The following is a 25106-nucleotide window of genomic DNA, read 5'->3' on the forward strand; positions in this document are numbered from 1 at the left end:
TTTCATATTCAGGGAAATAAAATTAAATCCTGTTTATGTCGTTTTATGCGGGCTAATGAAACAAACGTCAAAATATGATGACGCCAACACGTGGTTAATCACAAACTTATCTATTCACTGGAATCAATGAATAAAGCCAAACTGACTGGTGCTTGGCCGTATTAAATCAGCATGATTTGTTGGAATTTTCAAGTCAACTCGATGAAAAACCATCTGGGATGGTTTTCACGACGAATTTTGCACCTGATGCGCGTTAAAATAATAAGCTTGATATAGAATGTCCTGCGGGTAACTGAAACTCAAATTATGCTTCATCGATCAACATCACCAATTTTTAGCGCAAACATACAAGCACATACACACACATACACAGCGCCCGAAATTATCACGCTTTCGAGTACCACCATTGGCACTAACTATCAACAAACTCCATAGGTTTTTGCTCTCGTTGTGCTGATGCTTGTCCAGGATATGGAACGAGCATTTCGATTGGATGTGCTGTTTCGCCCGTAGAGCTGATTACCGTAAACCATAAAATTATTTTTCCATTATTATTTTGCGGTGAGTGACGGTCGAGCAAGGGAGAGAGGAGACTGTGAATCAGAGGGTGGCCAAAAACAATGCCTATGCAGTTGCCAGAAAACGTACACGCTAAACGCTTTGAATAATTCATGACATAGAAGCGATTGCTATTTAGCGTTTTAGTGCACAATACCGCAGACACACAATTCAATATGCAATGTAAACAAACATTTTGCCAAACCAAATGCTTTAGCTTTTAAATTGATTGACTGACTATAACGCAAATTCCATTCACATTTATATTCGTTTCACTATATGCTTGGTGTTTGAGTGTGTCGTTTTTCTCTGTTTTGTATCCATGCGTTTTTCTTCAGTTTTTCTGTACGCTCTTAGTCGACACAAAAGACCAATTAGGTTTTACATCTTCCTTTTCATTCAATTTTATGTGCATTTATCGAAGATTATGTTTGCTTGCGTATCCAAAATTCGCATTCACATCCGCAATCGCATTCGTATGCGAATCGATGTGTTGCGGTTGACAAAAGCGGAATAAGGAACGAAACCTATCCGTTCGATTGACTGAAATAAATAATGATACGCTTTTTTTTGCTGTTGTTGTTGTTGTTTTGTTTTCAGCTTTTATCTTTTCGAAATGGCTGACAATCCAGCATACTCTATAAGTTTCCATTACTACACTCGTTTAACAGTATGATATCGCATGTGAAAATGGTTCTGTTCGCATCGATTGCGCCGTTCCTTTCCGCTTTTTTTCCGTTGTTGTTGTTGTTGTGTGTGTGTGTGCGTTTCTTTTGTGTGATTGGTAATGTTTTTTCCGTTTCTTTATTTTTTAACCATTCCTCTCTACTTTGCTTTCATTCTTTCTCGATATCCGGCTCTTTTTTCCCTTATTCAACTGATGATAGAAAATAAAAACCGAAACGTTATACATTTTGAATATGATTCAAATCAATTGTGAAGTGGAATTCGTGAACTACATCAATGCCGTCACCGCCACATCACCACCACCACCGTCATCTTTCTCTTTATTTCGCATCTCATACGTGCATGTAATACACAAAATGATCTGTGCTATAGACAGTGTCTCGAATCGCATGAGATGAATTTAATTCACGACGGGGCCTTGACGATTTGCAATGGCAGTTCGAGCTTTCCGTTTTTATGTTATTACTGTCATTTTCGGCTTTTTTTATCCGTTTCGATTGCTACTTACGTAGCAATGATTGTAACTATTCCATCACACTAAACCAATTTTACCATTCATTTTTCTATCGGTCCGCCGGGTTTTCTTTTCGAGCAGGACGGTCGGTCGAAAAGATATTTCTGTTTGCTTTTGATTGTGTGTTACGTCATGAAAGACTCTCATGAGATTTATTCCAGTGTAAAAAGTACTTGAAAGCACCATTTTATAAGTTGTTACTTAACTTTTATTTACTTTTCATTTCGGTCAAATCGTAAAAAAAACACATACGCATTCATCAATGAGTGTCGTTCTTAATACGCGACTACCATAATATACACCAACACATTTGAATGATTCGATTAGTACTAAATCGAAATGAAATGAGATTCTTTCTCTTCTGCCTTCACATAAAATAGCTACGATTCGCGTTTCACCTTCCGCACGGAAGTTCAACTTCAATTTCGTTAATCGGATCATTTAACGATTCGGCTTCCCATTTGGAAAAAAAGGAAGACCTATAACAATAGCAAGACCGCTAAATAGCACCACCAAATGTGTATTTGTGTGGAATATATGTATGAGCGAAGTAAAATCGAAAGAGCGAAAATCGATTGTTTGGAAGGAAATTGGATGTGAATTATAAATATTTATATGCTTTATCAACATATATTTACATATATGAGTAATAATGAAAATGTTTACATTGATGAAAAAATTCGGCCATAGTTATTCGCCCGTATGTTCAATTATTCATGCCATTACCTCGTAATTGAAACATTATACTTAAAAACTGTTTCCCAAAAATAATTCCACACACTTTGGTTTTATCGCTCAGAAAAAAGAGAGAACTTTTTGTGTGTACGTGTATCAAGCATGTTTGCATCAATCAAAGTGAACGACGTATATATTTTATGGTTTATGTGTTCGTTGAGATTAAGAGCTTCAAGTAGACTGATACGAAGAAGAAGAAAAACCACCGTATACGCTTTTACCAAAAAAACACAATTTATTGGGTCTCTTTTTATTTTTATATGTGCTCGTTTTGTTGACGCTTTGCCGTTGATGATGAGCGTGCACACTTTTGTACCTATCGGTTGATACACTTTTTCTATCTCTTTCTCTCTCTCTCTCTCTCTTTCGTTTATTTACAACTAATCAAATGCTTATGTTTATTTCTGTTCCTTTTTTGGTTAACAAATGAGATGAGTGGCACCCGCAGAATGGCTGATGCAGTTGCCCGAGGTGTGTGTGTGTGTGTGTGTACGCGCGCACTTGTGTGTATGTATTTTACGAAGTGTTTTCATTCGAATTTAGGCCATCAAAATCACGATCCCTTTGCAATGAATTCGAATGGAATTTAAAAAGTAGGCCGTGAATTTGAACGGATATCCACTGTGGCATTGGCTTCAAAATAAACTTCAAAAATCCGGCGATTATGTAGACTTCGATATAAAGGATAGCAGCAAAACACGCACATAAACCTTTTAAAATCCTTTGAATCGTATCTGACTGATTGCGATATGCGAGCAAATAAAATCGAAGCATTTTGTAAAGTCGACACTCGGCGACGACAACGACTGTGTGTCCAAGACGAAAACAGCTGTCCAATACCGCTATGATCGTGTAGCTGAACATAACAAACAAATCGATTTGACAGCAGTATTGACACGCATAGATTCGGCTACATGAAGCGATTTTCATTTCAGCTGCTTTGTGTCTTCGAACCGTACTGCTGCTACTGCTGCTGCTGCTGCTGCTGACGCTGCCAACGCCGACAATGTCGCCGCTATTACTTCTTCCAGCCATTATCGATTCATTGTCTGTGGCATCCGTTGTCATTTCACTGGAATTTTGTTGGGTATTTCGAGCAAACACTTCTTGGAATTCACGACCGTTACAGCGTAATGGTTTATTAATCGAACTTCCGATTTCTTTTGAAAGTAATTCAAGCGAAATACTCATACCCTATTTTCAACTATACTTTGAATGCTTGTGAATTTTATGCGACAAGATTATTAGTTGATGCCAATTTTACTAGTATTGTTCGATATATTGACAAGTTCAACGTATTTCGAAACTTTGTTTCTATCCAATATGATGTTTTCTGCTCTTCTTCATTGCATTCAAACGATTGCTTGGATTTTGTGTTTTTTTTCTTTCGTTTCCTCAAATTCAGTGCAAATGAAGTGTTTTTTTTTTTCGAAACTACACTATTACTGACACTAAATTCCGTTTTAGCGTCGCGCTAGTGGATTTTCGATGTCATTTGTATGAGTTATTTCCTCTGGACATTAATTTTGCAGGCGCACCAATTCACTTGTTGTGCGGTGCAGAGCGGAGAGATAGAGAGCGGGAAAAAAAGCTGAACGTAAATAAAGCATATAAAATGTCATTGGACGTTTTATCAGGCGCCATGCTTCCGGTCAAAAGAAAATTAAGAGAGAGAAAAAAAAAATGTTTATTAACCTTCACTCAGCGCCATACACTTTAATTCAATTTCCTTGCCGTTCGAAAACGCGCGAAAGCAACAGTTCGTACACACAAACTGTGTGTATTTGAATGTGAGTGTGCCAAAGCGAACGAAAATGCCACGTTGTTCACAGCATTTGCATTTCGATGGCTTCGCTATTTTCTCGTCGTTTCGGCAATTCATCCATCCGCGATTTGTTAATACTTGTTCTAGGGTTAATTTATTGATTTTTTTCTTATCATAATTGACAAATGTAGACGCTTTTAATTTCACACATAAAGTCAATGTTTGACTCCATACGACCGCTATTTTATTTTTAGCTTCAAACACATTGCATAGAACCAATTGCGTCGATGTCATTTCGAATGTGGAATAATTTAGAGAATCGATAAACTAGTTGACAATATTGCGGTAATTCGATTGATCGATTCGATTGATGTCGCAATAACAATGACAATGTAACACACAGCATAACTCATGGATGCATTGATTAAAATCTTGTTCATTCTATGTTGTTTTGCTTTGGTGTAATTTAGTGGCTATGTCGATCTAATTTGACTATAATGATGTGAATGATCTGTATTGTCATTGTTAATAATTACACAGTAAATCGATATAATTGGATGTAATTTTCGCGTACTCAAGATGTTTTCGTTCATTAAAATGAAGATACACACGACATAGCTATTCAGTGAACGCAAAAGAGGTATTTAAATGTGAATCATGTGAATGTGTGTGTGTGGCCCTATTGAGATTGAGAGGATGAGAGAAAATAGTCACGTGCTCACATTTTGCTTTCGTTCAATGTGCGCTAATTAGTCCGCATTGAAAATGGTGAAAGGAAAAAGTGAATCAACAGCACTGTTGAGTATGTTTTTTTTTCCTGCAGGATATGTGTGTTATTCGATGCTTGCCTAATCACACAATAGCATTTTGACTGTTGTTTTTTCTGCCGTATCAGTCGTTTGTCATGCATCGGGACACCGAATAGAGGGAACGAATGACGATGACTGACACCGAAGTGACTGAATGTGGATACTTTACTATATTACGATGGGGAAATGTGGAAACGTATCATTGTCGCCATTTTATGGACGTCATTGTTTGTTTGTTTACACTGTCAAGGTCGTTGATATCATAATGATGTATTAGGAGCTGCGTAAATTATGTGTCGGAGTGAAATATTTGACGGATGCATGTGTCTTAGCATGGCTTACGCGTCTATCATTCTTTTTTATTCGCTTGCTGCTCTGCATATTCGTCGACACACACACACACACACACACACACACACACACACACACACACGCATATCCACACACCGAATCAACTGAAACATTGAAATAGAGAATAGAAAATAATGATCAAATTTATTAGATAATTTTTGCTATTGTGATTTGTGTTCATTACCCTGATATATACACCAAGCAAACGAGTCAACGGCGAATCATTTATTCCGATCAGTGTTTTCACTCTCACATGCAACTATGCGACAAAATTTCAATGAAAATCCACTCTAGAATAAGCGAGCGTTGAATGCTAAAAAAAGAAATCCGCCCATCGCTCAAATCCATCGTCTCTTGAAGTGGCGGTATATGTATCTTCATGAAAGATTCGTGCTTTAGATTTCATTTTGGTTTTTATTTCCATTGTTTGATTTTGTTTTTGCTTTGCTTTGTGTTTTTTTGTTGTTATTGCTCGATGTATCGTTCCATCAATATCAGGCGAATGGTGTGATGATGATGATGTGCGCGCGACAAAATGTTTTCTATTTCCATTTGATTTCCGTTGGGTCGAGACGACAGCGCGCTATCGTTCGATATGTCGTCGTTATTGTTGTTGCTGTCGTTATCGTCTGCATTAGCGGTGACTATGTGTATTTTATCAACACTCGCCATCTATTTTCGGGTAAATGGTTGTTTTATGATGAGGGACCTTATAATCAAAATTATATTCGATAATAAGCAGCTGATTCATAAATGATACCAAATAATGTGCGTATTCACAGTATTGCAATCAATCCGATTCGTTGTACAAGATGGAGAATCTGTTTGATTCCTTTGCTCTTGTACATTGCCCCTCTTTTACTTTCCCCTCCTACCGCTAACGCAGATACACCATGTTCATAGGGTCGAAAAGCAATTTTCTATTTACTCGATCGCATGTAATGATGATAAATGATGAAATGTGGCAAAATGAAATTACGAAAATACGGAATGTACAACAAAGTAAACAAATTTTTTTTCTTTGTGTACGGCACAACGTGATGTCTATTCAGTATGGCCACAAATTTTAGAAAATTGCCTTTTTCTTACGTTTAATTATCGAAATTTTCCATATTGGTTTCCTCATTTTCTCTGACACGTCGACAATCCTCGACGTCGGCATATTCTATCAATCTGATTGGTGCAGGTGTCGAGCGACGGCGTCGACTGACTTTTTGGATCCCAGTACCGATACGAACGGTTGACATGAAATCCACATGCTGGATGTAACTAAAATTCAATGGAGCCATTGGTCAAAACCACTGAATAAATATTGAAATCTCATGTTCACCGATCGATTCAGCAATTCTCTTAATCTTAAGGCAATTTTGCGTGTTGCTATTTCCATTTGGTGTGTGTATGTGTGTGTGTGTGTGTGTGTGTGCGCGTTTCCTGAGTATTTTTATGTGTGCGGGAATGGTATTGAACATCGAATTGCTGTGTTTGATATTGATGTTCGTCTGTTCGTTTATTTGCCCATAAAGTAGCCGTATCAGTTGGATGCTGCTGCCATTGTTGTTTTTGCTATTGTGTTCGTATTTCGGTAGATTCTGATTGTTTCACTTGAATAAATTATGTACATTTATCGGAATTACGGTAATTAAATTATTTTATTTCTATCTGATAAGAGGGAATCGTTTATTCAATGATGAACATGTGTTCCAGCAGAATTGAGCCAAAAGCTTCTTTCCATCTTATACACTTGTGCAATAACAACGGTAAGCTGTGCTTTGCTGGACGGCGGCAGTCGTTGTCACATGCACATTCATATTGTTTCTCTTCTTCATGCAGAAGTCGACAGTAGCAAATGTATCCTTTTGCTCGGCAAAGATAATAAACGTACACCTACCGAACCAGTGTGTAGTTTAATTGTCATTGTTACGAGTTCAAAGTCATTGTTTTTCTTCTGTCTCTCTCTTTCACTCTCTCTCTCATCTCCTGGTTATGTTGCTCATAATACCGGAAAAATATACATTGAATCAATCTTCAAATTTGCGATCATGATTCCCATAAAAATCCCCTTCGCTGGCATGCGCTATAGTTATTTGAAGCTTGTACATTTTGAGGATTTCACCAGAATTGCACCTAATTCGATGATGCCACGCATATTATCACATCCAAACATAGAACATAGCACGCATACACACGCACGCACGCATATTTTCATATTTACTGCCATTTGTTATAAGTAGTCACGACGTGCATTCTCTTGTCTGGCATATGTTGTTCATCGCCCCAAACTGAATAATACGACGAAAAATGTAATGACAAATGTGTCTCCCCATGTCATTGCCCACGGGTTTTTGCTCGTTTTGGATTCGTACAAATTTATACCGTGCAATCCAGTTTATTGCGTTACTACACACTCACGCCAATCGTTCCCTTTCCACCGGGCGAATAGAGGAAAAGAAAGACACGCACACACTATATGGATTTTTTGATTTATCATTCGGCTCATTTATCGTAACAAGAAAAATCATTCCATTTCGTTTTTAATTTCATTACACTCATTCTCGGCTCCCCAATGGGAACGGCATTCTGAATTGCTATCACTTATTCATGACAGAGACAAGCAGGGGACTATTTTTTTTTGTTGGTATTTTTTTATTTGAAAAGTTGAACATTTTCTAAATGAACCAGTGGCAAATGAATGGTCTGCTTTGTGCGCTAGTTTCTAAATACCAAAATGAATGTTTTACGAAAGCACTTTTGCGAATGACAGTCGAATGTTCTTGTTTTGTCACAACAGCAGCAACAAAACTAGTTAATGCATGTTTCCCCTTCGTCAAGTCAGTTGAAAAGTTGGAAAACCAACGAAATTTTAGCTGAATTGGCTGAATGTTCAATATTTCATTCAACATTTTATATTCACAATTAAAAGTTTATTTTGATGATGAGCGCACACAGCACAGAATTAATTTAATTGTTTACGTATAAATTGCATGATGAACATCGTCAAGGATGCGCCACAAGCCAATTGAATGGGAAAACTGTTTTCCAACCAAATCCATCACCAGATCCATTTGCCGTAGATGTTGCGGCAGCTTGTTGTCAAACTTGTTGTGCTCATATGTATCATATATATCTGCATAATACATGCATGCATATCAACATGAGAGGGGCATATATATCATCCGCATTTCACTCGTTTGCCAACACTCTTTTAGATATTAGAAAAGAAAATTCTAAACGAAATTCAAATCATAAAAATCCACAGAGAGAAGAAGAGGGAGAATGATAGATAGAACAATTGAGAATGAGAAAGAGGGATGGAGAGAGGGAGAAAAACGATCTGTGTAGTGAATTTTGATGGGGAAACGAGAACCAGTGGAAAAAACAAAATCAGAAAAAGGCGAATGCCTTGATTTCCGACTTTGTGAATGTGAATTGAATTTTTTAAAAGAGTCCAACCCACCGAACATCGCTATGGAAAGCCGCTTTCGTTCTTGTTCATTTTATATCTTTTTTTTTCGCGCTTTTCTTGCCACTATAGGCGGGAAATTTTGAGCACAAGTCAAACTAAATATGACAAATTTCCAAGCCGAAAAAATGTGAAGTAAATTATAGCACGACATTGATTTATTACACAGATCAGTCGAATAAAAATCGAGCTGCTTTTTTCATTCGCTGCAAGTTTTCATTCGAAACGGAGAGGTGGAGTGCGAGAGAGAGAGAGAGGGAGAGAGAGAACGAAAAAAAAGTTAAGAATTAAATCAGGAAGCAGCTGTGAAAATTCGAACTAAGTTTGCAATAAAAGCAATCAAAAACCATCGTCAAACAAGGAATATGAAGAAAAAATAAACCAGATTTAAAGCCATATAATACGAATATTTGTGTGCTGATCCTTACAAATGCCGGCGCTCAAAACAATTATTGGCACATATGATCTCTTGTCGCGCACGAATGACGTCATGTTCTCGCCTACATTTTTCTTCTAAGCTAAAAAGCAAAAGTGACAAACGGAATGGCACAAGCTCAAGATACACTTGAAATGCCAACGAAAGACCTCCATTCGCAATGTTGAAATAAATTCACAACAAATGAATCCATTTGTATTTTATGCTTCATCACTGCTTACTCGGTTATTTTATGTTGATTTGTTGTTCAGAATTAATACATGAGCATTCTTAGTCGGATGCGACTTATTTTATTTCCACATACAGCACAACACATTTTCAACATGAATGAATTTTACTGTGGAAGCAAAGAAAAATGGCAACGATTAAATTTTCGTTTTACTTTTTTTCTCTTCAGAAACGGAATTGCCTTTTGCGCTGGTTTCGAGCTCTCCTTAAAACGGGAATTTGATACACTGTGCAATTTATTAAATCCAAGAGAAATGTGTATTACATTACAAACTGTATATCAAACTCAACACAAAACCATTAGTCCGGTTTGTATTTTGCTTCCCATTGTGTGTGTGTGTGTGTGTGTGTGTGTGTGTCTGTTTTTGGGTGTGATTGTCCGTGCACTCAATTGCATGTTAAATGATTCAAGTGTGTCCTCGAAAATCCCACTTCTTGAAATCGAATCAAGACACAATTTGACAATAATCCACTAGAAAATTGGCAATGAATGTGCCAATGTCGTATGTTTTGTGTATGCTTTTGCAGTTTTGTTGCTGCTGTTGATCAATTTAATTAAAATGTCAATGAAAGTTCATTTTGAAGAACGGAAACCAAAATGGAAAATTGAATTCGATATGAATGTGAACCAGCAAATGAACGCAATAAATCCAATATAAATCTACCATTATATTTCGAATATGGGTTTTGTGTTCATCTTGTGACTCTGTTCTACAGTGGTGCTTGAATTTTTTTTTTTCATTCAATTTCGATATGTCAAACAGTTCATAATGATCAAATTGGTGATTCCCGAATATTTCTGGGAAATGCATTTGTTGCATATGTCGCTCATTTCATTTCATAAATTTTTGATAAAATGCAACAAAAAAAAAACTGATGATTCATATCTTTTTTCATTTGTTTCAGAGCTGCAGCTGCTGCACTTGCTGCTCAAACGAGCACGAGGAGTTCACGGAGACTCGTTCCACCTTTGCTGCGGTCAAAAACTTTGCCCGCAATCATAACACCAGCTTCGGTTGTGTGCAAGGTCGCCAAAAAAGGGCTACTAATTGGTAAATATTCCTTGTTTTTTTTTCTCTCATGAATTTCAGGGCAATGCTATTGCATTCATAAATTAATTGGTTTCATAAAATGGTTCATCCAAGTTCAGTTGTCCGAACGATATCTTCAGAAAAAGCGTCTATTTCCCCCTGTATTTTATTTTTAAAAAAAACCGAATTGAAAACTGTTGATAAAGTGCAAAATTGATTGTCGGAAAAATAGCCGCAATATTATGGTTTATCATGAGAGTTATTCGATGTGAAAATGTCCCTGGAAGTTGGCATACATGCCATGTGTCCGCTACAGACATTTTAATTAACCAGTTGGTCAGTTTTGTCAGTGTTTTTGTCAATAATTTAGACTCTTTTTTGCTATCATAATTTCATTTTTGCTTATGATTCGATGAGCACATTTGCATCGCCTTTATCAATTGGATATTTTCGCCAAAATCTCCGTTTCAGTTTTTTGATTCGATATGTGTGCATCACTATGTGTGTTCGACGTTGGAATGAGTGTGATGAGATGCAAATGGGGCATGGCATATTAGAGATTGAGTGAGTAAGAAGGTAATAGAGATGGAGACAGAGAGAGAGAGACAGAGAGAGAGAGATTGGTTGAAGTGGAGAAAGTTAGGCGTGGGCATTATATGTTCATTGAATTATGTAAAGTATGATGTTAAGTGAAAGGTATCAAGAAACAGAGAAGAAAAAACGCATACAGCGACGCACGTTCATTTATCGTGATAATTTGTTTTGCTCCTTGATGCTTTCTTTCTCTAATAAGAAAGATAGAACTCTCTTACTTTCTCTTACTCTTCCGTTCTCATATTCTTTCGCATTCCAATATTACCGTCCTCACACTCACCGCCATCAATTGACAACACCCACATCGCATCCATATAGCTCACTGCATTTAATGTAAATATTCGTCATAATAAGTCAAGACTTGATGCACTAAATTGTGGCAAATAGCAGCACAAGAATGAACCATTCCATCTAATAAATATACAAGCAATTAATATAACGTTAAAATCCTTTTGGCATTCTATGAGAAATTCTACTGGAATGAGCGTTGGGTCTTTCTCGCTATCGCTTATTCACTCTGTTCCACATTCTTCCTCTCCTGCACACTCTGCACTGGCAATATCTTCGTGTGTCAATGCAATTAGCAGACCAATATCGAGAATATTTTATATACACTGCTCTATCGGTGGGAAAAAACACATAAAAGCTCACCGTTATGGCAAGCGCATGAGGCGTGAAAGAATGAGAAATGCACAACTGTGTTTCCTCTTTCGAACGATAAATAACACCATTCAGACAAACCTGAAGTCATAAAATTATTGCAACAATTTCATTATGATTGTCAGAGATCATTTATTATGGGGCCATTGGCAATAATGACTAGGTGTTGGTATTTGAATTTATTGTTGAAAATAGAAAAGAAAACTCAATTAATACTCCGGTCGATTCATAAGCAAGCATAAATGTTGCACATAAACTTTTAGCTCATCGAAATGACCACACCTTTGCTACGCGATTCTTTTTCTGTTGTTGATCGAGCTTTAACAGTTCGAAATTTTGTGAATAATGCTGCCACAAACTTGACTTCAGCTCTGAAATAAAATTCAATGACATTTAAGTGATAATTGTGATTCGGAATGTAGAGAATATGCAGAGCAATTAAAAATGTGCTTGATGTCATTTCGATTGGACAACAAATGAAGTGGACGGAAACCGAGAGACCCCAAAAAAGAATGTACATGTCAAAAAATGAACAGAACATGCACATGACGAAGAAGAAGTTCAATAACGTTTATTAAAGTACCGAGAAAGTCGTGCCATTTGATTGTGCGGTTGGTGTGTGTGTGTGCGTGCGTGCACTTTGACACATTTCAACGTATGAAGGATAATGGCTTCATGTCCAACATTTGCCAGCAAAATAATCAACTATACACGACACAAGCAAATGAAATCGAAACATTTCTATTCCCCGATGGCTCAAGAGTTTTTCTATTCCTTTCGCAAATGCCAAGCAACTCGTTCCATATGCAAATAGAGACACGTATCAATATCAATGCACCAGAGATTTATATCGAAATTTATCACCGAGTCTCTTCGGTTGAGAACGAGTGAGTGAATGAGTGAGAAAGAGCAAGCGAAAGCAAAAGCAAGAGACAGCTCAAGCTTTTGTGGCGTGATTTAAACGATGTGACCGATTTTTAGCTGTAACATACACACACATTGAGCAAACCATTTCCAACGCACACACCACACATACATACTGTTAAATGGTGAAATCGTAGTCCACGGAATTGATATAAAATAATTATGAAAATGGAATCGTGTTGGTTTCGGATTTTGTGTCTGCTTTGTTAAAAGTGCCATCAAATTGATCTCGCCTCTCGTGTGTACGTTCCGTCGCACACATACACACACACACACACGCGCGCGCCTTGCACATATATACATATGGATATGTCGTAATTGCATCGTAACGGGAATCAGATAACTTTTCAATATGATTTACTCGTATCAATGTTCAATGACTGTGTGCGGTTTTCGGCACGGAAGACTGAACACGCATCGAACATGTAAACTTTTTTGATACTCCATCCACCCCCTAATTTGAAAGTTACCATTCTCAAGTCACCATTTGGCGTGCATATGTGTGTGTGTGTGCTTTTAAAATTTATTCTTTTTACACTCTCGAAAAGTCAACGATAGTTGGTAATTGGATCTCCTTTAATTTAAATTAAAATTGATAAAAGCACCACTGGATAGCATATACGCCATTGAGCTGCTGCTGTTGATGCTGCTACCGCTGCCCAAGGCGATGAACGAAAGAGTGTGGGAAGACGAGAAGAAGCCAAAACGACGAGTGCGAAAATAATGTTTTTGTAATTGTGTGAAATTGTCTGCAATGGGACACGGCATATGCGAGAACAAAATCAAGTAAAAAGTAAAAAAAAAGTATCTATACGTATGTATATTATTTGCGTCATTCGATTTTAATGCGAATGGTGATTGGGAACGCGAACACAAATGAAAACACACCACGTTGGCGTTTCAATCATTCAGATGTAAATCGACAATTTGTTTGAATAAGAAACCGACAGAGAAATAGCAACCGTTTAACAAATTGAGTTTTAAATCGTGCAATTGAAACTTTGCATTGAAATTTCTTGGTTGCACAGATGAAAAACGGGGCCGTTTGTTGTGCGAATCGGTGAGTAAGCGAGCGCGCGAATGTGTTTGTGTGCGTGCGTTGGTGTGTTCGGCGTGATATTGATAATAGAAGAAGCACAAACTTTATAAACATGTGCCAAACAATAATACGGAAATTTTCCGTGAAGTAAAGCCAAATAGATTTTGGTGCGTTGTGTATACCGCTAAAAACTTTTCTCTTCTTCTTCGCCTCCGTACTCCGTACTGCTAATGCTGCTGCTTTTGCAAAGTTTTCTTTTGTCTATATCGAGAGAAAACACACAGTGTGTGTGTCACACACACACACACATCGTTAATCTGAAAACCCCTCAATCAGGTTACTATAAGCGAATTGATAACAGTCAACATCGATTTTTTTCGTGGTTACATTTTTCGGCCATTCTCAGACAAGTCTTTCTCACACATACTCTCTCTATCTGGGTGCCAGTGCTTCAGTGCTTCACATGCCAATTAAAATAAGTGATATGATCAAATAAGACGAATTTCGGTTGGTTACTGAAAAAGATTGCATTTCGTTCGGTATATAATGAATGAATCGCATTAATGTGAAAGTATATTATGCCATTGACTTCGATTCGATAGTTTTGTTTATTTTTTTCAGTGGAATTCTACAGTTTCCCTCTGTAACTATCAATGCCTGCTAACAATTGACTGTTATACCTGTCAAAACGTTCGCAGCGCCGCAGTAGTCGTTTTTGTAATGTAAAATACATTCAAAAAAATTCAATAGAAAAAAATCATAACGAAAATTTTTCATTCCGGTTTGTGTGGATCTTCTTCGAATACAGTAACATACTTGAGCATTGCAGTGCCACTATAATCGCAAAACTAATTATGTTGGATGCAGACAAATTGTTGTCATATTTCTATACGATTGACAGAATGCTGTTACCTAGACTGCTCCAAAAAAAAAAGTTGGTCGAAGAAAAAAAGTGTCATCCAGTTCCGAAAAATATACCTAAAAAAAAGGGTTTGGTCCAAAAAAATCATATGGGTACCATATAAAAACCCATAGCAAGCCCCATATCAAATTTTTCATGACAGCGATTTCGGAAGCCATTTTAGATCGCAACATTTCGACCGATTCCATTATTCCAGCCAACTTTTGGCAAAAACTGATGATGAGGTTTTGTTTGGCTCGTCAATATCTACAACTTTCACCAAGACATCAGCCCTTGAAAAGGCCTTCTGGGCCGGTTACAGTGTAAAATGAACGAAAAAATGGCAAATTTTCTGCATTTTTTGCATTTTTCGCTCTACTGGCCACCCAGGTGGTAGACTTTTGTTCAGTTTTGGAATTGTGTCGTGTAGCCAGCAGCCGTATGAACAATTTGGCACTTCTCAGATTGCAATTCGGATGGAATTTAGGGCCGATTGATTCAGACATAGAAGACAAATTTCAGGCCAAAATGAGCAAATCACAAACATGAGCTTCGGTTTGACAGGTAAAAGCAAATTATTTCTACCCTTTCTGCCTTTGAACTTCTAGTATGATCCCTAACGAAAATTTTGGGTACTTACATGACCAAATCGAGTTTTCGAGAAAAAATAACTTTGTGCCTAGACACCATCCCTAAAAAGCCTATACTTAAGGATTTTTTGGTCAAAAGTCGATTTTTTGGGAGTTGAAATCGAATATGAGGCCAGAAATATGTGAAAACATCACTCGATTTGGTCATGTAAGTACCCAAAATTTTCGTTAGGGATCATACTAGAAGTTCAAAGGCAGAAAGGGTAGAAATAATTTGCTTTCACCTGTCAAACCAAAGCTCATGTTTGTGATTTGCTCATTTTGGCCTGAAATTTGTCTTCTATGTCTGAATCAATCGGCACTAAATTCCATCCGAATTGCAATCTGAGAAGTGCCAAATTGTTCATACGGCTGCTGGCTACACGACACAATTCCAAAACTGAACAAAAGTCTACCACCTGGGTGGCCAGTAGAGCGAAAAATGCAAAAAATGCAGAAAATTTGCCATTTTTTCGTTCATTTTACACTGTAACCGGCCCAGAAGGCCTTTTCAAGGGCTGATGTCTTGGCAAAAGTTGTAGATATTGACGCGCCAAACAAAACCTCATCATCAGTTTTTGCCAAAAGTTGGCTGGAATAATGGAATCGGTCGAAATGTTGCGATCTAAAATGGCTTCCGAAATCGCTGTCATGAAAAATTTGATATGGGGCTTGCTATGGGTTTTTATATGGTACCCATATGATTTTTTTGGACCAAACCTATTTTTTTAAGGTATATTTTTCGAAACTGGATGACACTTTTTTTTTTGGTAACAGTGTTACCCATTGGTAACTATCATTTTTCTTGTCCAGGTTATGAAAAATACCCTAGTTTACAAGCTGTGCTCAATTTTCAGCCGAATGTATACTTATACTTGTGTATACTTACCGCACACATGTCCACTAAAGCAATGCGAAAAATGGAGTTTGAGAGAACGCCGCACAACAGAACTTAGAAACAATATCTCGTAAATTATATCGTGTTCGTCGTCATCTTGCAAGCGTTTCAGGCGTTTGCACGAGTGTAAGATTGAGATATAAATGCGGATGTTCAAACATCCAACGAATGCTAAAATGACGCAGAGTTTGATGTGTCGTTTTTTGTGTGTATTTCATATCAATAATCTTTTTTATGTTTTGTTAAAGAATTATAGAGCGAGAGAAGAAATTATCTTGTTACCACGATAACAACTAACGTCCATTTACAAACAAATCAAAAGTGAGCATTGTTGAAAGGATTTAAGAGCATGGTTTGACAGTTTTGCAAATGATACGAACCCATTATGGTTCAAAATGACATGGTGCCGAATTAGCGTCGATATTTTCAGTTGAAAATTTTAACTTTTCGCATGTGTGTTTGTGTGTGGGTGTTCATTGCAAAAATTGCTAAAAAATCATTTCGTGCGACTTATTTACATTGTTCATCCAATTTGCTGTTCATGTGCACGCTTTGATTTTGACTGTTGCTGGTTTAAAACAACAGCAACAACTCAAACACACACACACACAAAATTTGAGGGTTTTTTCTTCTCATTATTGCAGTGCTTTAGAATTAATTCATTTGGTTTGCTTGCTGTCTGTGTGTATGTTGATTACCACGTGTCGAGAGTCTGTGTGCACGCACTGGGTTGCTCGTTTGCTTTAGCATTTACACAAATTGTCGTTACGTGCGTCGTAATAACAAACACGCACAAATGCATGCGAACGAGAAAAAAAACACCAGAAGAACAAAGAGAAAAACAACCGATGGGATTTCCATTAAACTACAAATTGGTGGTGGATGTAAAAGCTTTTGCCAGCGCATACACAAAACGAACGGCAAAATTCTCGTGCATCACACTGCGATGTGGATGTGCATGATTGCGAGCTTTTCATGTCTAGCTATCAATTGTTGCTAACTTACGAAGTTCCGAGCCATTCAATTGTTTCGTTGTTCACATGTACTGCAGTGTGTGTATTTCTGGTTGAGTTCATGATTCAAACTAATAAATATTTAAGGTTGAATGTTTATCTAGATCCATCGTATATTTTGGTACGCAAAACTTTAGTATATTTCTTTTATTTTTGCTCTTCTTGTTCGTTCTCCAGGTGATAACTTGGGTTGTTCGAGTTTCAGTGCCCGATTGTCATTACAGCCGAAACTTTCGCGTGCATCGTTGATAAGTGATGACACACCGACAGAATATCGACGTAAATCGGCTGGCAGCCCAAATGCAACGGTCTATAGTACGGCCGGTGGTTTTGGTAGCGTGAGCAATAATGCTGATCCATATATCTATGCGTTTGATGAATGCGAACGACATCCAGATGGAACCGTTATTCTTAGGTAAGTGAGCTAGATTTTATACACTTAGAAGAAACCACGACATGGAAAATGGCGTGCACGATTCCGTGTATATTCTCAATGGATTTCAAGTGAGAGGATACGCAGCATCATTAATTACACATTCGTGTTTATACATTTAGTGTGTATCTGGTTTGGTCGACACGATGCTACGACAACAACGACGACGACAACTATCTACATACATCGAAGTTACGAAATGCAAAAACGATCACAGCGCTCGCTATAGAAGTAAAAAAATGTAATTCTTATTACTTTATTACTTTATTACCTACTTATTACTGTAATAAGATGACCTATTACTCATTACGCATCTTATTACTCGTTTTGTCAGTCGAAAAAATTGACATGTTTTTTACATGAAACTATTTTTGCCATTTTTTTTTTGCACCAAAAGTAATAAGATACTTATTACAATCTTATTACAATTACAATTTTATTACTGTAATAAGATGGACTCATTACTTATTACGCATCTTATTACTTGTAATAAGATGAGTAATAAGTAATTAGTCTATCTTATTACAGTAATAATATAGACTTATTACTTATTACTCATCTTATTACGACTAATAAGATGCGTAATAAGTAATAAGTCCATCTTATTACAGTAATAAAATGAAAGTAATAAGTAATAAGTTACTTATTACTTTACTTCTATAGCGCTCGCTGTTCACGACTCAATGACACTTGTCGCACAACCGCACGGTTGTTTACCCTCTCATGATATTGCATTATCGCTATTTACGCTCCGTTCCAAGTGACGTTGGCACACTTTCATTTACAATCGAGCAATCTGGAAATCGTTGCTTTATCTCTAGCTCAGTGATTCGAGTGAAAATTTTAATTTCAAAATCATTTACATTTCAAGTCGCTAACGGTGGAACACCGGATTCATCGATCGTAAAAATTTCTTCGAAAATCGTCAGCATTCTGCAAAACGGGAACAATTCGCGTAGAAGTTTCATGAATAAAATATTAGCATTCGAATGCAAATAAATCAAATTCAATCGCCGCTGCTGCTGCTGTTGTTGTTGTTGTTGTTTTACGTTGTAATTGTTATTCGTTTGGCAAAGCATCCTTTTTTGTGCTGAGTTCGCACTTAATGAACCAAACAAAAAACACAAATCTATCTTTTGGTTATCTCTCGTGCAAAAGCTTCCGCTATTTGTTATTCAGGGTGTTTCGTCTGCGGCAATATTCCGCAAAGCACTACACTTTGTTTCAACTTGTCATCCATGTGGCTATTATCTCGGCGAAGCTGTCAGAGCTAGTAAATTAGTCTCTGCCATTAATCTAATTTGACTTATATTTTTGTAGACGCTGGATCGAAGACCAAGAAATGGCAAAATACAGCTGCAAATTGGCCCACAATACACTATTTTCCAACAAAATGCTACATAACAAATCATCGGAGCATTTAATGTTGACATCGATTTAATTGTGAATTCAATTCGGAAGTTGAACAGAGAGATTGATGGAGCGTATTTAGTATATTCCGATTAAATCGAATTCAAAATAGGATGGCCGCATTTCTATCCCACTCTCCTTTTATCTCTCCCACACTCCCACCCTCCTTATCTCGTTTCTGCTTCGGTAGCAAATACAAATTTTGATTGTTTATTGACATATAAAATTGTGATGTGGGACCGCTGGGACGATTGTTCAAATCAAAATGATAAAGCATTGCGTATGTTTCATCGGAGCGATGAAATAAAGCCATTTCGTTTTGTTTTATTTGTCACAAAGTTCAAATCCATTACCCCAGTGAAACAGACGCCGTTCCCGTTCGCCATTCGAAACCATATTTATCAAATGGCAACGCATCACTCGTTTTCCCAATCACTGTGTTAATCGATCCATATTTACGGTATGCGTGTGTGTGCGTGTGTGAGACAGGGAGTCTTTCCTTTTTTTCAAGCGCCTAGATACACAAGCCACCGAATAGAATAGGGAGCAACGTGTTTCGTTGCCATTTCAAAATCGTCATGGAGCTCATGCTAAGCACACACACATCCACACCAAATTGAAATCGTTTCACGAGTCGGAACAAACGATGATACCACCACCACCACCACCACCGAATGCATCCAATTCTCTCACTAAAACAAACCTAATATAGTGAAGCCAATGATTGTTCCCAGCATTATTATATTGTTGTTCGTGCTTTGCAATCAGAAAAGGAAAATACGGTCAAAGGAGTCAGATGAAGACGAACGAATGCGAGAAATACCAAGAAGAAAAACGAGCCTCAGCAACAGCAGTAACAGCAGCGGTAGCAGCAACATACGAACAAGTTGTAGCCAAAGATATTAAGTTTCTGTAGCATTATGGAAATGTTGTCTAGACATCGTTGTCTCCCAGCAGTTGAAAACCAAACCAACCACAAAGTCATCCACATGAATCGTGCCATTTATTGACGTGTACATTAAAAAATCTGTGCTACATCGGATCACATTTACACTTGCATCTCTTCATTCGTGACGTCATCGAATTTCTTACCGGCAATCGAATAGTCCACATCGGTCATTCTCCTCCGCGTAAAGAAGATTTATTCAAATATGCTTATGTTTCATTTGCAGAATCCCAGCACCGCATGTGGTTGCAGCACGTGCATATCATATGGCCAGCAGTCCATCGGGATCGTCGAACATCACCATCATCGGCCCAAATTCGGCTAATAGCCAGGAAAAGACACCACTGTATCGACTTGCCAAACTCTTAAATCAAACTATGAAATCGAATGAACAACATATCGTTTTAAAAGATGATGCACCGCGGCGACTCTCTTGGGAACGGTAAATTGACTCTCGTTTAATTATTCAAAATTGAATTAGTGTCACTTTTTTTCCGGTCTTTTGTTGAACGAATGGAAATTGAATTAAAACACTCATTATGGTGATATCAAGCACACGGCAACCGTGAATAACCTTGATTGAATCTAACAAAAGCTCATTAATTTGGTCGACGACGGAATTTCAACACCAACTCAATGGCAAAACATATTAAACTTCTGACTAATTTCTATGCCTCAATCGTATTATCAGAGAACCTATTAGCGAAAAGCCAATTCTTTCTACAGTACGTGATACTGTATTGTATTACAAAGTGATCATGATAGGGTATTTTCCAGAGTCTGCACTCAAGACCACATTGTTATGTGCTCGGTTAATTTTCTGATCTCTATTGTCACCGTATTTGAAAATCAAAAGTAATTGCGTTCGTGTATCGCCATCCATCAAGACAAAGGCAGTCAATCTGTCTATTGAATTTCTTACGTGAGCAAAAAATGCAATGACGCAGAAAAAAGTTTTCTTCATCCGGCTGGAATTCTAAGACATTCCACCAAAATGGTGCGGAATTATTTTTTTTTTGTACGTAAGACTATATTGGAGTGAAAGAGAGAGATTCCACTAATTTTCTGGATACCACCGGAATTATTAAGATAACTCAAGGAAAAGTGATAGTTATCGGAATAATTCCGGTGGCAGGTTTCGGAAGAAGAACTGTCAATTTCTCCCATTCACGATACTAGCGCCACTGAGGTATATAGCAAATCAATGTAAAGTGAAGTTTTTTTTCTAACTAAAATACGCGGCATTTTTGAAATTTCGTACTATTTCCGCACCTTGTCCGGTGGTAACCAAAAAATTAGTGGAATCTCTCTCTTTCACTCCAATATAGTCTTACGTACAAAAAAAATAATTCCGCACGATTTTGGTGGAATGTCTCAGAATTCCAGCCCCGGTTCGGGATGTTCGTGTAAGTGCCGGATTATCATAAGTTAGTAATTAATTCGATAATGCTCAAAGTCATTTCATGGATTCCTTCCTGGTCTTATACTTGGCACATTCACGTCGAATGAGTTCGTTTCAATGCAAGGCTTCCGTTTGAAAATGATATAACTTTGCGTGCTCTATGCGATTTTGCAGATGATGCAATGAGTTTTCAAAAGTGGTAACTTCGTACAAAAGATTCGCGTTCGACTTAACATTAGCATAATTGTTTCAATATTTTGATGTTGATGTGTTTTTCTCTCGTTTTTTATTTCTCTCTCTCTCTCGCTCGTGTGTTTTAAATGCGTATTTGGAAATTCAGACGAGATAATGCAAATGCACGGATACCGCGCTCATCAAGCATCGATTCAATGGTTGAGGCTGTATGGAGCGAAACATCTACACCTAGACCATCGCTAACATTGTCACCGCCACCGCAAACATCACAGCCAACGCCACAATATTTACAAATCAATTATGGTAATACAGGGAGCATTAGCAGACGTGAAAGTTTATTAAGTCCATCGGCTGGTCGTCGAGCGAAACAACAGCGATATGTTGCTGGTAAGTGTAGGCCGTTTACAAAACAATATATCAACATACAAGTGTATCGCGATTTTGTGGTAAAATATGGTTTGTGTTTGTGTATTTGTGCGCACGTGGATGAAATCATTTGCTCGTCGGCATCGGTATTCCATTGCACAGGCACAACACACGAGCCAATATTTCCACAAAAGCACGAGCGCACATTTTAAAACCGATGTCACGCCGGCAAAACAGGAAGACAACCCAAATAGACGCTCAAGTTAATTGAATATTAAGTCCTTTCCACATTCAGTGATTATTTCTGAAATTGCAGTATTTATGTGCTCGAATTAATTACAGAATCATACGTTTGGCTTTCTTATGCTGCTGACGTGACATTCGCAACATACGTCATTGGAATATTTTTATTTTCGATGATGAACATAATTTTACCTTTTACAACGCAAAATGAGCAGATGTTGATTTTCCCCTCAGTTGCTTTGTTCTGTGAGTGAGTTTCAAACACAGCTCACGCACTAACGTTCGCAACCTGAATATTTAAATTTATATGTTGTTACTATTGTCGCATAAGTCATCTAATAATAGCAATAGGAGAAGGAAAAAAACTGTTTAATTGAATTGAGGACGTATTTTTATCTAAAATGAGCAACAAAAATTGCACATAAATAAAATGAGTCAGCAGAGTTCGATCGATTCAAGGGTTTTGTCCTTATTCGCATGAATGAAGCCTTGAAAATATCATCTTCTCCATCATCACAAATGGAACCATCGTATTCTCGTACATTCTTATGAAGCACTTGTAAAAAAAGTGAAGGCGAATGTGAATTTATGAATGTGATTCTGTGCAATGTTGGCTTTTAGGGTAAAATTTGCCGTACATCTCGACATCAATTAACCCATCGTGTCTGGCGATGATTTAATTTGTGTCCGGTATTCGGAGCGAAATTTAGCATTTCATGCAGAAAATGTACATAGATTACACATTTAGCACAATCTGTCTACAGTTTCAACAGCTGAGAAGAGGAAAAAGAACATCAACAATGATGATGGAAATTCAATCATTTTATTTATTTAATATTTTCCACATTGTATTGCTTCCTTTTTTCGCATTTATTTCTCTTTAAAATCAATTTACGATGGCAAGTTAAAGTGATTTAAACCATCACTGTTGCTGATTTGTTGGGAAAACTCTATGTCTGCATCTTATAACGTTGCGAAGCAATACGTATGTGTTTGTATGGGTAAGAGTCATCTTAGTGTGTTTGTACAAAGTATTAAATTTAATTTTATGGAAAACGTAGAATAGCACAACAACAGCAACAACATCAATAAAGAGCGAAAACTGCACGCCATACTCGTCACAATCGTAATACAAATATACGGAATACCAATGCCGATAATTTTCTATGTAAATTTATTTTGCCGAAAGACTTTCGACGCGAAACGTTCTGATTTTTGCGTGAGGCCGAGCTGCAAAGAGGGTAAAAACGTATGCACATACACAGCGTGTGCGTCACAAATCCAAAACTGGTTGGCATGAAATTGTATTGATGTGGGAATGGATGTTGCTCGTAATGCAAATTGAAATCAAAAACTTTAATTGGAAATGGCAATTCACGCGCGCGAGCGGAACTCCATCTATGCCCCGACAATATTATGCCAAGCAATGTGGATTTCGTCTGTTTCTTTTTCCTTGAGTCATCCTCTATTTTTATGTCGTTCACAGATGATTTAACATTTGCTTATAAGGTTTCATACCAGAAATGAGGTCTCTCGAAAGAGGACGTTCTTTTTGAAACAAAAAAAAACTCACCCATACAAATGTACTGGATAAACATGGACATGGTTCATTTTAAAAGAAAATTTCGATACTCTGAACAGCGACAAAGTGTCAAGGAAAAGGAATTTTGAGAGAAAAAAATAATACATTTATATCAATGAACAAGAATAAGAAAAATGTGAAATATGTGTCGATTATGTGAAAGGAAACGTGTTTTCCCCCATCGACTGTGCGTCATCCACGCAAACGAAATCAAGTCAGAAGAGTCAAACACACACACAGTATCGACAAAAGTGAAATCTCTGGTTCAACGGAGAGAGAAACTGAAAAAAGCCAACCATTCCAACAAAATGTTCTGAATTTGAAAAATTTCCTAACAAATACACAGCAAAAAATGTCATTCTCTTGTATACAACTGATGCAATTTTTAAAGGCTACGAATGAAGAAAAAAAGTGAAAAGCATCTCATCCACACACACACACATTTCAATATTTGCTGAGTTATCTAGAGGAAAACGGAATCCCTTTTTTCCCTTCCTGTGTGCAGTTTCTTTGAGCTGCTTTACTATCAAGATTGACATAAGTTGCGTTTTGCTCTTATACTACTACGCACCATCCAATGGGAATTCCTTTCATTCGTGCACTCAAAAGGAATGAAAAGTAAAAAATGTTCGATTCCATCAAGGAGTTTGTTCGATACATGCACGGAGGTAAGATATTTATTGCAATTTTTTATTGCTTGTAATAAACACAAAAAATGTGGCACTTTACAAAGGGCAATGTAACACGTTGAAAGAAAACAAGAAATGCTGGCGATATTGTGCGGAGGACATGTTGAAAAATGGCAATTTCATCGGTGAAATGAACGAAAATGAGGTAGAAGTGCATTTACCGACACAACAATTCCAACCCCTAACGATTTTCAGAAGCTTTGGTTTGCGCGTTTCACGCGTGAGCTATTTGTTTGTTGTTGTGGTAAGATGTCACCGAAAAACGCGCCGTCTATCGTCCAAAGCACCAAGATGAGAAACATATCAAGTGAAAAAAATACAGGCGAATCAAATTCAGTTGAAGTGATTTTGCTTTCCGCCCCGGTAAATTTCTTCCGCTTGCGTATAGATTGGCTTCATCGTTCACATAATAGGACAAATGGCTACGACCAGTCGAATTAGAGCGGAAAATGAAAAAAACCAATGAGCACCACTTTTCGGATATATAGTTGCTTTCATCCACGAAAAAACTAGGGAAGAAATTTGGACAATTTTTGTTCGCTCGGTGAATTTGGTTGTGCACCGATTTTCTGGATGATGTGGTGGAAAGCAAAGCCATAGCGTAAACT

The 25106-nt window shown here is 37.4% G+C and overlaps 1 protein-coding gene across 2 annotated transcripts in view; it reads left to right on the forward strand.

Annotated features, from left to right (window-relative positions):
• Positions 1-25106, forward strand: part of LOC129578170 (uncharacterized) — a 110730-nt gene that overhangs the window by 27092 nt on the left and 58532 nt on the right. For both annotated transcript variants that reach the window (XM_055466341.1, XM_055466343.1), the window contains exons 3-6: positions 10450-10595; positions 17410-17647; positions 20248-20463; positions 21764-22005. In XM_055466341.1, the coding sequence (XP_055322316.1) occupies positions 10450-10595; positions 17410-17647; positions 20248-20463; positions 21764-22005 (842 nt within the window). The remainder of the gene's footprint in view (positions 1-10449; positions 10596-17409; positions 17648-20247; positions 20464-21763; positions 22006-25106) is intronic.

This window comes from Sitodiplosis mosellana, unplaced genomic scaffold (genome assembly GCF_009176505.1).
Source record: "Sitodiplosis mosellana isolate CC-2019 unplaced genomic scaffold, AAFC_SMos_1.0 Smas_scaffold_6226, whole genome shotgun sequence".
NCBI lineage: Eukaryota > Metazoa > Arthropoda > Insecta > Diptera > Cecidomyiidae > Sitodiplosis > Sitodiplosis mosellana.